This window comes from Wolffia australiana, chromosome 8 (assembly GCF_029677425.1).
Source record: "Wolffia australiana isolate 7733 chromosome 8, ASM2967742v1".
NCBI classification, from domain to species: Eukaryota; Viridiplantae; Streptophyta; class Magnoliopsida; order Alismatales; family Araceae; genus Wolffia; species Wolffia australiana.
Genome location: NC_135842.1, coordinates 11,663,244 through 11,678,283, shown reverse-complemented (window position 1 = coordinate 11,678,283; position 15,040 = coordinate 11,663,244). Strand labels below are relative to the sequence as shown.

Here is a 15,040-nt window from a genome sequence, read left to right as displayed (position 1 = left end):
ATTATGTGATATTCAGCTTTTCAGTGAATAATATTTCTAAAAAACAAACAAAAGTTAAATTTCAAGCTTTGACTCATGAACACGAAATCTTCCACTCTATCCAAAATAATCACTGATTTGAACCCTTATTTTTTAAAAGAACTAAAAATAAAAATTCCAGGAGAAGGATATTGAAAGTAAAAAATTAAGGGGAGATAGTTATTCAGGTTTGAGAATGATTCACCACAATAATAAATTTTAATAGGATCAATTTTTTTCAAATAAAAATTTCCAATCCTCACCTTTTAATAAATAAACCATAAGATTTGGATAACAAAATAAAAAGAAAAATATGAGGAATCAGGAATAGTTCAGAGTCCAGATCTATCTAACAGGGCATTAGGGGATCTTATTGGAGCGGTCTAGCATCTTAAAATGATCTAAATAAGGTAATTTACCTCTATATCATTTCCAAAGTCTTAGAAATCTAGTAAGTATTCAGCCAAAACTCCAAGGTTCAGCTGTCCTCGACTCTAAAGAATCTTGGCTTGACCTAGAAATTTATATCAAGATGAATTTAATGCTCAACATCTAAAGAGATGAAAACATTAACACGACTGATTATGTGGGTGACCATTGTTCAAGGTGAAGCTTTTCTAAACGCTGGAAATGCAATAGAAAGGCCTAAGCCTCACATGTTGGTTTTATCTCTATATTTCTATTTTTTTATTGGTTTCAACTATATGTTTTTGTGATTTTATCTATGTCTATGTATATTATTAATACATAACATTAAGAAACTGATTAATCCTTGATAACACCCTAATTTTGGTCTTTATTTCAAGCACTTTAGTAATTTTTTTTTGCATTTAACGAGATTAAAAAGGGTTGTTATCATATCTTTATATGAAAATAATGTTTTCAAGTGATTTCTGATTTTTCCCTAATTTTCTGTTAATTTTATGAATTTTAAGGGATTTATTTGAGCTTGAAATAATTATTTTTAAATGAAAAAGGCAGGTTTAAAATTTTATTTTGAGTTTTATTATTATGGGGATGAATCATTGAATTTTTTAGAATTTTCTGGAATTTTATGGGATTTTTTAGGATTTAATTGGATTTTTGGGATTTATTTAAGTGAGAAATGAATTTTTAAAGAAGAAAAGGATATATTTATAAGGAGAAAACAAAATTTAAAGCCATTTTTACTCTTCCAGGGGATTTTCATAATTACAAGTTGCAATTATATCCCTAAAAACAGCTCTCGATAGTGGCATAGACACATTATGTAAATGTGGCAGGGATTCAATTGAAAATTGGCTTGGTATTTTTGTGATTTCAGGAAAATTCAGAGCAGAGAGAATGCGGAAGCGGCATACACACAATGATTTTGGGGCGGTGTTGGGCAGCAATTTTCTATTTTTAAGATGGAATTTAATGCAAAACCACCGGAGAGATATTCGGGCGATCGACGTGGCCTCATCTCAGCCGTCGGATGAGAACCCGATGGCGCTTGATGAAAGAGGCCATCGGGAGATAAGTTCACTGCCCACACGGTGCATACAATGTGCACGCATGGGCGGTGATGTGGCATCTTTCTACTTGCACGTGCGTTGAAGAACGCACGCGTAGATGCATATCATATGTACCACTTGAATTTGTTTTTAATCTTTTCTCTTTGTCTTTATTTTTCCCCAGGGGGTACGTGGCGCTCAACGATCAAACCTAAAAATAGATTCAAAATTTTGCCAGCCAATCCACATCCGACGCATCATGGCGTGTTAAGAAAGAAATTAATAAATAAATGAATTTAAATCCAATGGCTAAAATTGGTTTAAATTCATTTATTTATAATGTTTGATCTTGAAGTCCAATTGAGATGATTTTTTTATGAATTTGCTCGGCTTGATCCCCTCTTTCTATCTGTATGGTTGGATTATTCAGATCAAGCCTATATTGATGGATATAAATTAATTACTAATTAGGGGTAAATGGTAATTTTTACCATTTAACCTAAGTATAAAAGCCGAATTTCGAGAGGAGGGGGTCATTCTGGATGGTGCTCTGTCACAGCTGCAAGACAGAGAGGAGCTCCAGCTTGGATCAACTGGTTTGGTACTTTTTCCTTCTTTGTATTTGAATTTTTGGTGTATTTTGGATGTTGTTCGTTGAATCTCTTGATCGTTCTTCTTGATTCTTGTCTGAACTTCTAAATCTTTTGGCTTGAGCGGCATGTACAAGCCCTGGCTAGGATTGAGAGGAGAAATTGAGAGATTTACCTAGCTATTCCAAGTGCATATCAAGAAAATTGTAAAAAAACTTATAAAAGGGTTAACTTTGTAGGAGATTAAATTTCTCATTTCATTATCCAACAGAGTAGTTATTCGTGAATTATCAAACCTACAGAACCAATCTAAATTTTCTTCTTAATATCTCTAATTGAATTATTTGATCCTTTTAATTGGATCAATTAATTCAATTTAGAGCCCCTTATTTCTTCTATTCCTCTCATCTATTCTACCCCCTTTTCTAAATTTCTCCTCTAATTAGGGTAATTTGATCTCTGTTGAAGATTAAATTAACCCCAATTAGGTTCAAATTATTCAAGAAGAACATCGATTGGATTCCTTACTAGCTTCCCTTGGACGATACTCGTACTTATCACTACACATCTTAAGTAGCTTTTTTATAAATTTTATTGTGTAAGCTAAAATTGACAACGACTATGGTTTAAAATTGTGTAAAATTCACCCCTATTTTTGGCTTATCAATCCTATTGTTAATGATACCATGTTGGCTCCCTTGATGAGTTAGAAACATGGAATCCTCTTACGCCTGTCTAGTGATGGCAATGAGCCAGGTAAAGATAAATATTGCTAAATATGATAAATTAAGTGGATTTTACCTCTAATTTTCAATCTGTTAGGTTATGACAGAATCTATGTTCCAAGAGAATTTTCAGGCAGTGGAATGAACATGCTTTAGAAAAAAGCATGTTCATGTTTGAATCACCTTATGCAGAGTCAAATATGCTACCATTTGTATCACCTCTAGACATATCCATGAGTTACTCAGCACATCAAATATCATTGATTTATTTTCAATTACCGCTGCCATAGATCTGGGATGATCTTCTCTTCATTTCCATCACATCTAGAAGGGCGGGCTCTCAAGGAACAAGGGAGGGTGATCCAAGGACACGTTTGCATGGGTATTTCTCGCTGAGGGACTTTAATATCATATAATTTATGATTTTTTATAAAACCACTTGCACCAAGTACATCCTCTAACATCTAATAAATCGTACGTGTGTGACCCTCTGGGCCAAATGCACTAATCTAATTATTGACCCCTTAATTGTAACTACTCTTTATTGTCTAACTTGATTAATTAGATATAAATTTCATATATAGATTAATTAATCATACATCAGTTTAACCCATTGATAAGTCATATTGCTAACATGTGATGCCAATATACATTACACATTCCAAAAGGGACAAAGGAGTTCAATAACTCTTCATGGAATCTTTGTTCATCCGTTATCATGTTCATATAATCCCTAATCCATATGAAGCTCCTAGGCAGTGGTGAACTTCAAACCCTAACTGGTCATCCTAGTTAGGGCTGATGCATTTGGAAGTCATAAAATGCATTAAAAATAATTTTTCTAATTTTTCCAATTACTTTTTGCATCATCTTCCTTGACCTTTTTAGACTTCTTTGCTGCTTGAGCTAAAAATATTTAGAATCACATGATTGTTAATCATGCAATGAAATTAGAAACACAATGGTTCATCCACAAGATGTTCTTGTTATCTTGTCTAAATACAACTTACACAACTGCTTGAACCAAGCTTGTTGAAAGTTTGGTATAAATCCCTCTAATACCTCGCATCGATCAATTCAGTGACTCTTTTTCTAAAGAGCACCCAGTATATTTCCTTATTTTATCAATGAAAAATAGTTATTGGATCAGCTACATACATTAAATGAGCATGAATAGATATTGTTATTATACTTAACAAATAATGTCCTTCTCAAATATGCTAATAAAAAATTGTAATAAATATCTGTTTAAAGATAAGTGATCAACCTATTTGAATCTCATCACAATTTGCTTATGATTGTAAATTTTTCTATCAATGAACTTTAATATAAATATATCACATGAATAATTTATACATATATATATATATATAAATTCAAATGAGGTGTGGATGTGAGAACTGATTGAAAGCCATATAACCCCATCCCCATCAATTAACTAGATGTATATCCGACAAAAAATAGTATTTTAATGTCATATGATCATCCCATTTAGTGGAAATGGGCTTATATACCCAACTGGGTCCATTAAATGGAATGACCTTGATTGGTCCAAGTGGAAATCATATCCAATGGGCTTGTGGGAGAGAGGACTACATAATAAAATAATGAAGCCCAGCCTTATTTTTCTAGTGATGAGGGAGAAAATCAATATAAAATGAGAGAGAAAGAGACGGGAGACCTGTAATAAATAGTAGTTTCTTTGCCTCATTTTTTCACTATCTAAGAGATTTTCCTTTGGGCTAAACTCCTTTGGATTTCTATACTTAAAAAATGAGGAGAAATGAAAGAAATAATTGAGAGTGTAGGGAGAGAAGATATTGGATCAACTTCAGGTTCTCTTCATCATTGGATCGCCCAATTGGAAGGACCTGAGGTTTTTAATTAGTCAAATCATTACAAGAGAGATAGTAGATAAAAAGATTAGGGATTTTTCTTCCGACTACTGAATTGGACCTTGATGTGATGCAACAACCCAAAACGGTCTTAAGAGTGCACTCTAAGTAGTTTTCACCATCTAATTTCATTGTCAATTCCCTCTCTTACAGTGCCGAGCCTAATTTACTTCAACACCTACTCTACCAATCCACCGGCTTTTCGGGCTAATGATTTTTTTTCTCATGCTCTTCATTTTAGGATAATGTAACCTCTTTAAGCTCGCAGCTTAAAATCGTTTGATGCATATCCACCATGCATTTAACTTAAAAATAGAAATTCACTTGTAACTCATGATATATTCTAAGGGAAAGGAAAAGGAAAAGGTTATGAGAATCCAACATGGTCTCTTTAAATTGTTCCAGGGGGAGGATGCCGCCACAATCTTTTGTTTGGTCCAACAAGAGCTAAAAACTCATTTAATCTATGGAGAGCCTTATCATTTTTCTTGAGATATCATTTGAATTCCATGTTATTTAAGCCTCCCATCATTCCCTATGTGATGCCATAAATCTTGAAGCCATCCATAAATTAATGAAACCTTCTTTGTACTTGTATGCTTGACCTTGAAAACGCAAAACAAAGTAATTTGATAAAAAAATTAAGATTTTAGTAAATACATCATCAATGTTAATGAGGATCAGTGGCTTTTCGAATCAGTATCATCATCTCAAACATATGATTGAATGCATGAGCATGGATGAATTCATGATAACCTATAATAATTGATTTTTCTTGCATTTTATCGTAATATTTGTTTCTCAGAGTGAAATGGTTAAAAAATTTGTCAACACAGTCTGGCATAGGAAAACATGATCATTTATCCAGAACATCCCAATATATCATATTCTTTATTAAAATCACATTGTAATAAAAAGAACAAGTTAGTAAATAAAACATTAATGTTAATGAAGATAAATGAATTTTGAATGCAGGAATTTATTTCAACACTCAAATGATGGGGTCAACAATCATACGCATAGATGATTTCATGCTATGTATTAGTCTATAGACCAACACTCAAATGATGAGGTTAACACTCATATACATGGAGTATTTCATCATTTGTAATAATCAATAGACCAACACTCAAATGATGGGGTCAACACTCATATGCATTTATTATTTCATACTTTGTATTAGCATATAGACCAACACTCAAATGATGGGGTCAACACTAATACACATTGGCTATTTCATACTTTGTAATAATCTATAGATCATACATATAGAACATTCTTCTGCTGACAGTTTTCTTGAGTCTTTGTAATTTCTCTCTCTCTCTCCACTCTCCACCAACCGCATGTCTAGAATTTGGGTTTATAGTGTACGGATGTGGACGGTACTGTAATTTTGTCCGTGGACTAAAAAATCGTCCCGTCTCGGAGCTCAAATGATTGACGGGCCGAAGAATTATGTGCCAGTTCCCCGATGGGATGATTGTCTCATCCATGGACAAAATAACTGTCCCGTCAGGAGTCTTAGACGGCGGACACTACAGTTTCTGCGTCCTATGAGAGTCATGTATCCGCATGAAAATCATCTCTCATCCGAGAGTCACGTGTCAAATTCAGAGTGGCCTAATGCACTGCTTCATCCCAGAAGTGGGACGGGACGAGAATGTCTTGGGCGGGATGGTTTTCGGACGAGACGGGATGCGGAAAAAAATATTTAGGATGGGACGAACGCAGGATGGGACGAACGAACTTCTAAAAATTGGGACGAGATGCAGTATTCTGGGGATCATTCTTTCCCAAAATATTCTTTATATTATTCTCCGGGGGATCTCCTGATTATAGTTTCGGATCGTCCCGGACGTGGACGATGGACGGGACGGGACGAATTTCGTCCCGTCTGACGTCCAGAGTAAGTTCAAGGATGAAGGACAGGACGGTTTTTCGTCCAACGATAAAAGACCATCATGTCCAGTCATACCGGGACAGTTTTTGGTCACATCCCGCCCTTCCGGGATGAATTTTTGTCCTGAAATTTGTCCTGGACGAAAAAACACCCATTTTATATTTTTAATATATTAATATAGATTTTTTCAAGTTTCTTAGGGAATTACTGAAGAGATATAATGCAAAGAGACATATGTACAATTATTTCTGAGTGGCGTCCATTTGCACAGATGTAAAAATACATGGACTTTGACGTGAATCTGGCAGTTTTCCGTCCAGATTCGTCCGGACGGATGGTTTTTTCATCCCACGGGACGAAAACCGTCCCGTCCGATGGTTCCCGGGACGAATTCTCGTCCCGAAATTCGTTTGTACCCTCGGACGGGACGATTTCTTCGTCCCGGGACGAAAAATTGTCTCGTCCGCGTCCCTGCACCATCCTTCCGAATAATATGCATCTTTTCTCTGACCACGTCAGTTCCACACGTCGCGGAATGGAGCAAGATTTTCGCGCGGATTGTTCTCTCTCTCGCTCTCTCTTCAGTCTTTTCCGGTGCCGCCCTCTCCATTTCTACCGCTTCTCTCGCGCTTTCCATGAACGATCTCTTGACAAGGAGTTCCGCCGTCGAACGATCTCTTCTTCATAGGGGGAAAGGCGGAAGCTTGGAGCCGCCATTGCAGAGCGTCGATCATGGCGGAACGAGGCGGCCGGCCCTCGAATCGGGCGTCCCTTCAACGACCCTTTTCTCATGCCCCCTTCTCCGTCGTTCTGGAGCGCAATCGCCGTCGTGGGCATCGTCGATTTGCCGAGGAATCGTCCTCTGCAGCGCTAAAAAACCTCATTGCCGGATCTCCCGTCTCGCCGAGGAGGATTGACTGTCGCACAAGCCATGATCTTGCTTGCAAGCTCTTCTTCTCCTCTAGGGCTGACGCGTTGGAGGCCGCGATCTACTTCTGGGGCTTGTACCTCGAAGGCGCGCACGATTTGCGAGTGCGTCTTGATTCGAATTCACCGGTCAATCGCGGAGAAGAGGATTCGAGGATTCGTTGCCTGTTTGCGGAGCACGCGCGGAGTCTTCTTTCATGCGAATCTGCGAGATTGTATGATCGGAAGATCGACGATTTGACCGGCGCGATTAAGAAACTGTCGATTTCGAAGATCAAACGGGCCCCGCTGGCTGAATTTGAAGAACGGATGGCTCGTCGGAGAAGTATGGAGGAAGAAGGAGATCTGCTTAGGATGAAACAAGGGGAGTTTAGAGCTGGGGTTTTCTCTATTTTGGGTCTCCTTGGAGAGAGCATTGCAGAGAAGGGGCAAGGTGGTGGGGTGTATGAAGCGGATGGTAAACTGGATTGGGATCAACTGCATTGCTTGTTAGTGCGGGAACGCAGGAGGTTGGAGGAGGGACTTCCCATTTATGCTTACAGGAGAAAGATTCTTAGCTTGATTGCGTGCAATCAGGTATTATTTGCTACATTATTCTCCGTTGAAGAAACTTGAGATTCTCTGAATACTATATGAATTTGAAATATTTGTTTTTAATCTTCGGAAGAGCATGTCTTCATTAGAGTAACCAGTTGATTTTTCAGAATTTCGGGCTTTTGAATTGTGTAGGACGGAAATGAATTTAGTGATCGGAGCAGATATGGTGTCTGAAACTGAAATTATGGCATATGGTTGACTCATATCTGGGTTCAAGATCTTCTCCCCAGTATTTTTGTGGCATCATTCTTCATAGTCAGTGTCATCTTCTTCTTATGACACGTTCGACGATGGTGGTTCAGAAGAAACCAACTTATAGCTTTGGTGCTTGAGGACTTACAATGATATAATGTTTTAGCATGGTGCTTGAGGACTTGCAACTTATTGCTTTAGTACTCCGATCGAAAGATTTATCGAAGAAGATTTACAATGATATAAAGTTTTAGCCGTTTACTTGCGCCTTTACTCATATCTGGGCCAGTGGTGCATCTTGATTAGCCATTCCTAGTAGTAAAAATAATTATATTTCTTTGGCATGTCTATAGTCAGTGCATGCTCTTTCGGTTGATTTTTTTTTTTTTGAAGCAATTGTCGCTCATGGCTTGCTGTGAATGCATGCAGGTCATGATGCTGGAGGGAGAAACTGGCTCGGGGAAGAGCACTCAGGTTGTCCAGTTCCTGGCGGACTCGTGGCTGGATGGGCCTGGAACAATCATTTGCACTCAGCCCCGAAAGATTGCAGCCGCCACTCTGGCCAAGAGGGTCTCTGAAGAAAGCCATGGCTGCTACCTAGATGACCTCGCCTCGTCATACTTGACTTACTCCCCTGGCCACGCATTCAAATCCCGAGTGGTTTTCACAACAGACCACTGCCTCCTGCAACATCTGATGAATGATCCGAGCTTGACCGGTGTCTCCCATGTCATCGTGGACGAAGCCCATGAGAGAAACTTGAACACAGACCTGGTCCTCGCCCTTGTCAAGAGCCTCCTGCTGCGGCGGCTTGACATCAGGTTCATCGTCATGTCTGCCACTGCCGACTGCCACAAGCTCTCAAACTACTTGTTTGGCTGTGTCACCCTGTCTGTCGCTGGCAGGAGCTTTCCGGTGGAGCTGAAGTACGTTCCTGCAGAGGCAAATGTAGAGCAAACTGCCTCTGGGCTGTCTGACTGTGCCGCAGAGGTGGTGAAGATGGTCAGCACAATCCACCAGTCTGAAGGAGATGGAGGGGTTCTGGCATTTCTGACATCACAGATGGAGGTGGAATGGGCTTGCGAGCACTTCCATGGACGCCATGCAGTGGCTCTGCCGTTGCACGGGAAGCTTTCCCAGGAGGATCAGCGCCGGGTCTTTGAGAACTTGCCAGGGAAGAGGAAGGTGATCTTCTGCACCAACATTGCGGAGACCTCCCTCACCATCCCCGGCATCAAGTTTGTTGTCGACTCAGGCCTGGTGAAGGAGTGCTGGTTCGAGCCACGTAGCGGGATGAACATGCTCCGGGTCCGCCGGATCAGCCAGAGCTCGGCTAAGCAGCGTGCTGGCCGGGCAGGGAGGACAGAGCCTGGCAAGTGTTTCAGGCTCTACACCGAGTCTGAGTTCCAGTCCATGGATCCGTACCCCCAGCCAGAGATTTGCAAGGTCCACCTCGGCATGGCTGTTCTTAAGATCATCTCTCTGGGCGTGCACAACATGATGGAGTTTGACTTTATCGATGCCCCAAACTCTAACTCAATTGATGCTGCAGTCCAGAACCTGGTCCAGCTCGGCGCCGTGGTCCAGTGCAGAGGAGATGGCGGTGAAGGAGGTGAGCAACAGCTAAAACTTACGGAGATGGGGCGGTGTCTGATCAAGCTGGGCATAGAGCCACGGCTGGGGAAGATGATCCTGGACTGCCATGCCCATGGCCTGACAAAGGAAGGCCTCGTTTTGGCTGCCGTCATGGCCAATGCCAGCAGCATCTTCTGCCGAGTGGGCAGTGACGACGAGAAGCTGCGGGCGGACTGCCTCAAGGTGCCCTTCTGCCATCGTGACGGGGACCTCTTCACCCTTCTCTCTGTGTACCGGGAGTGGGAGCTCGCAGAGGAGGGCCAGAACCAGTGGTGCTGGCAGAACAGTGTAAACGCAAAGTCCATGCGGCGGTGCCAGGAGACGGTGACCGAACTTGACGCCTGCCTCTTTGACGAGTTCAACTTTGTCGTGCCCACATACTGGAAATGGGAGACCAGCGGGTCAGCAGAGTACTCCCGGCTGCTGAAGAGGGTCATCCTCAGCTCGCTGGGCCAGAACCTGGCTGCCTTCTCTGGCTGTGACAAGCTCGGCTACAAAGTGGCCTTATCGGGCCTCCAGCTGCCACTGCACCCATCCTGTTCGCTGCTCGTTTTCGGGGAAATGCCAGCTTGGGTCGTTTTTGGAGAGATTCTGTCCCTGGCAAAGCAGTACCTGGTCTGCGTCACGGCTGTTGACTTGGGTGTTGCGACCCAGATGGACCCGCCACTGCCCTTCAACCCCGGTCACCTGGCCGGTGATCTGATGAAGAGGAGCACCATCATTGACATCAGCCGCACTGTGCTCCGCCGGCTCTGTTCCCGTGCCAGTGGCAACATCAAAAGCCTCTGCGCTCGCGCCCAGAAAGCCTGTGCTGACGACAGGATCCGCATTGAGGTGGATTTTGAAGCCCGGGAGATCCAGCTCCTGAGCTCCCCTTCAGATGCGGACCAGGTCTGTACCATCGTCAATGATGCACTTGACTGCCTCACTCGCTACGTGCGGACTGAATGCACCTTTAAAAGCCTCTTTCGGCCTGCCACTCGTGGTTTCTCTGCCCCAGTGGCTCTGTTTGGGGCTGGTGCCGATATCCGGCATCTGGAGCTTGATGGACGTCTCCTTGAATTGGAAATATCCCACCCAGAGGCTAAATTTTTGAGCGAGCTGGACATTCTCATGGCTGTTGATGGGCACATATCAGGAGTTGCTGGTGTCCGTCGCTATGTTGATGATCCACGCCTGTGGGGGAACATCTTGTTCCTCTGCCCAGAGGATGTTGAGACAGCTACAGAGGCTTTGACGGCTGTGAAGATCCGGGGAGCTTTATTGAAGGTCCGTGCTGTGGCCACCAGGCTAGCCTCCTTCTCTGGCGATGGCAGCCCCTCCATGGTGACAGCAAAGATCTTTTGGCCGCGGAAGCCATGCAGAGGGAGGGCACAAGTGCATTGTACCCCTGGTACAGCAGAGCTGGTGGCGGGGAACCTTGACGGCGTTGTCATTGGTGGGAGGGTGGTCATTGCTGATGTCAGCCCAGTGATTTCTGACTGTGTTATCGTCGGCGGTCTTGGCGAGGAGGCAATAGAGGAGGAGGTATATGCAGCTGTTGCTGGTGAGACAGCCGCAATGAGCATCGTAAGAGTCCATGTTTTTCGTGGGGGACTGGTGCTGGAACCACCGGCTAATGCCCTGGAGGAGGCTATCCTGCGCGAGGTGGCCCCATTTGTCTCCAGAAAGGGGGTCCGCGTTCAGATCCTGGATCCAGGGGCGCCACAAAATTCTCTTACCCGGGCCTTGGTCTCCTTTGATGGCAAGATGCACCAGGAGGCAGCATCAGCCCTTTCTCACCTTGTCGGCAGGGCTCTCCCCATCTGCCGTCCCTGGCAGAAGATCCGCTGCCAGCAGCTCTTCAGCAGCTCCCTGGTTTGCCCCCCTGCCGTCTTTCCCACCATCAAATCTCAGCTCCTCTCCCTCATCCAACGCTTCAATTGCCTCCCAGGTGCACACAAGCTCACCCGCCATCTAAATCCCCCGTGGTAATGATGATTATGATGATCATGATTCTAATGATGATGATGATGCAGGGTTCAAGGTGGTTTTGGAGGAGATGGAGAGCGGAGTACACAGGGTAAAGATGTTTGCGAATTGTACAAAAATGATTGCAGACATGCGGCGGCCGTTAGAGGAGCTTGTGAAGGGAAGGGTGGTAGAACTGGCGGTCGTGGCTGCGCAGCAGATCCGCTCCCGTGATGGCGCTGCAGCCGCAAGGTCAGTGGGATGGGAGACTAGGACATACATCCTCCACGACAAACGGAGTGGCGGGATTAGGATCTTTGGTGCCACAGATGACGTGGCAACAGCGGAGAGGCGGCTGATTGCCGCGCTCCTCTCGCTCCGCGAGCAGGCTCAGCTCAAGGTCAGCCTCCGGGGGGGAGGGCGACCTCCAGACCTAGTCAAACGGCTTGTGGACCAGTTTGGGCCTGACCTCCGTGGCCTACAGGATGAGGTCCCTGGTGCCACCTTCCTCCTCGACGTCCGCCGTCATGTGCTACACATCCGTGGCGACATGGACCACCGCCGCAAGGTCGAGGAAATCATTCAACCCCAAGATGGCAATGCTGAGTGCTGCCCAATCTGTTTGTGCCAGCTGGAGGAGCCATTCCAGTTGGAGGGCTGCGGCCACTGCTTCTGCCGTGGCTGCCTGGCCGAGCAGCTGGAGTCGACAATCAGGAACAGAGAGGGGTTCCCAGTTTGCTGCCTGGCAGAAGAGGGCCAGTGCCGAGAGCCGTTCCTTCTCCAAGATCTGCGGGATCTGGTTGGCGCCACCAAGCTGGAGGAGCTCTTCTGGGCTGCTTTAGCGGCACACGTGGCAGGCAGCTGTGGGGAATTCAGATTCTGCCCGTCACCAGACTGCCCGGGCATCTACCGAGCTGCGACAACAGGAACGACAGTGCCCTACACATGTGGCGCGTGCGGGGCTGAGACCTGCAGGAGGTGCCACGTGGAGTACCACCCGTGGCTGTCATGCGAGATGTACAGGGAGATCAAGGAGGACCCTGACGTGTCAGTGGAGGAATGGCGGCGGGGGAAGAACAATGTGAAGCGCTGCCCGGCATGCGGCCATGTCATCGAGAAGACAGAGGGTTGCAGCCACGTGGAGTGCCTCTGCGGGTGTCACATCTGCTGGGACTGCCTCCTCACCTTCTCCTCCTCTGAGGACTGCTATGCTCACCTCCGGGCCATCCACCTCGACATTATGTAGAAAATATACATATTACCCCTTCTTTCTCTCTCTTATTGTTTCTCTAGCTCCAAAGGAAGACATGGCAGCCAGGTACATTAGTATTTTCAGAATTGAATGATATCTGTTATTCTTGAGCAGAGAAAATCTATGCCGGCTGCTGACTTACTAATTTGAATATTTTTCAAACATCACTCTGCAGCACCATCTAAGTGCTCTGGAATTACAAGATTATCTGGACATCAGTTAGAAAACATCAACAAAAGATATCCCAAAGAAGAGAATTCAGTTTGGAAACATTATGGCTGCACCTTTCAAGCCATTGAGCGGTTATCTGAATAGGCTTGAGGTCTACTTTGTGAAGATCTTGTAGGATCCTTTCAATCTGCAGTGCTTTCACAGTCGTCCTTTCCAGAATTTGGCTTTATGTTTGATCTAACGGAACTACTTAAAGATATCTTACCGTGTTGTGAAAATGACTTATTAATCTCGATTGTTTCAATGGTGGCAGTTGCCATTTTTCTCTCCTACCGTGGAGTCTTCATCTTCCATTTCTTTCAGTTTCATGTATCTGCCAGGGGGAGCGCTGTGGGGTTTTATCGGGGTTGGAGTAAGAGTAGCAGGGCGGAATGGTGCTTGCAGACGAGGTCAAAAAACCATTTTACAGAGAGCCATTTTATGAGATTATTTTGACATCCAATTCCCTTCTATTTGATATTACTCTCTGAGACAAAGGCCATTGTTGACACTTACCTTGTAATTCATTTCACAAGTGAAGACTTTCAGAGGAATTTTTTTGTGTCGTTCAGCATTTGGATAACTGAAATAGTTCATGTTTCATGTCACAAGTCAAGGTCTTTGGACTGAATTTACGAATTTATTATCAAATGACACCACGAGAAGCGTATTCTTGAAATCACATGAAAGTGCACAAAAATCCTTTGATTAAAAAACGCATGAGCTGGTGCAGGGTGATTTTCTTTTCTATTCTGATCTTCGAGTACGATTTTTCATTGGACTTATCTGAATGGATTATGTTTTGGATTTATCCTAATCCATTTTATTATTCCAATTCTATAATGATCTTTAGGAAAATGAATCAAAATTTTGACACAATAATTATTCCAACTTTTTAGTGACCAACTGGAATACATTTTATCCTCTAAATTCGCGAAACATATGTTTCTCTGGGAAATAAATAGCAGAAACAAGCAATCAACAGTTTGTTGGCTCTCAAAGGAGAACCCAGCCATACACTTGATAAGCCAACTCATTCATTCTGACAATAGTATTTTTGGCTGGAAAAGACATCCGATGAACTTAAGTTTTTAAAAAACATATCACAAACCCACAAAGATCTCAATTATCTCTCTTCTATACTTTCTGCAAGTATACCGACAATAGATGTGGAACCTCCAAAATAAATAGATGACCTCATTCAGCAACTTCGCCCTCTAATTGATCAGAATAAGGTAAAGTTTGCTGTAAATTTTGTGCTCTATTATAGAATATGATTCTCCACTATTTTATAATGAAATAAGATTCTAAATATATACTCTTATGATGCGTGAGCCACATATAATCTGCATCCCATTATTTTTTACAATTCTTCTTTCATTTTCAACCCCCATCCTAGATGCTAAAAAATATCGCCACTAGCATGGGAGGCATTGCCAGAACTGGTGCATCTTCCTCACCTAGCCTATAAAAGGTAAAAAATACATGTCATTTACTTGTTTTTATTATCTTCCTATCTCACTCTTGTCAAGGATAAAATCCTCAGCCTAAAAGAAAGCTTGTACCTATCTCTTTCTAGTTAAAGAGGGTGAGATCTCCTCAAGCCTCATTAGCTCTTCAATGGGATTGGTTCTAAACCACTATCCTTTCTTTCAGATTTATCGTTCTCACTGT

The 15,040-nt window shown here is 43.1% G+C and overlaps 1 protein-coding gene across 2 annotated transcripts; it reads left to right on the top strand.

Annotated features, from left to right (window-relative positions):
• The first annotated feature begins 7,114 nt into the window (after positions 1–7,114).
• Positions 7,115–13,911, top strand: LOC144706355 (ATP-dependent RNA helicase DEAH11, chloroplastic-like). Of its 2 annotated transcripts, XR_013582236.1 has the most exons (4): positions 7,115–8,106; positions 8,749–11,887; positions 11,973–13,222; positions 13,332–13,911. XR_013582236.1 is itself a non-coding variant. In XM_078579267.1 (3 exons), the coding sequence occupies exons 1-3, from the start codon at positions 7,336–7,338 to the stop codon at positions 13,148–13,150; spliced, it is 5,088 nt and encodes a 1,695-aa protein (XP_078435393.1). In that variant the 5' UTR covers positions 7,115–7,335; the 3' UTR covers positions 13,151–13,278. The 2 variants fall into 2 exon arrangements, 1 of the variants encoding a protein (XP_078435393.1); XM_078579267.1 differs by lacking the exon at positions 13,332–13,911 and having other exon boundaries at positions 11,973–13,278.
• The last annotated feature ends 1,129 nt before the right edge of the window (positions 13,912–15,040 follow it).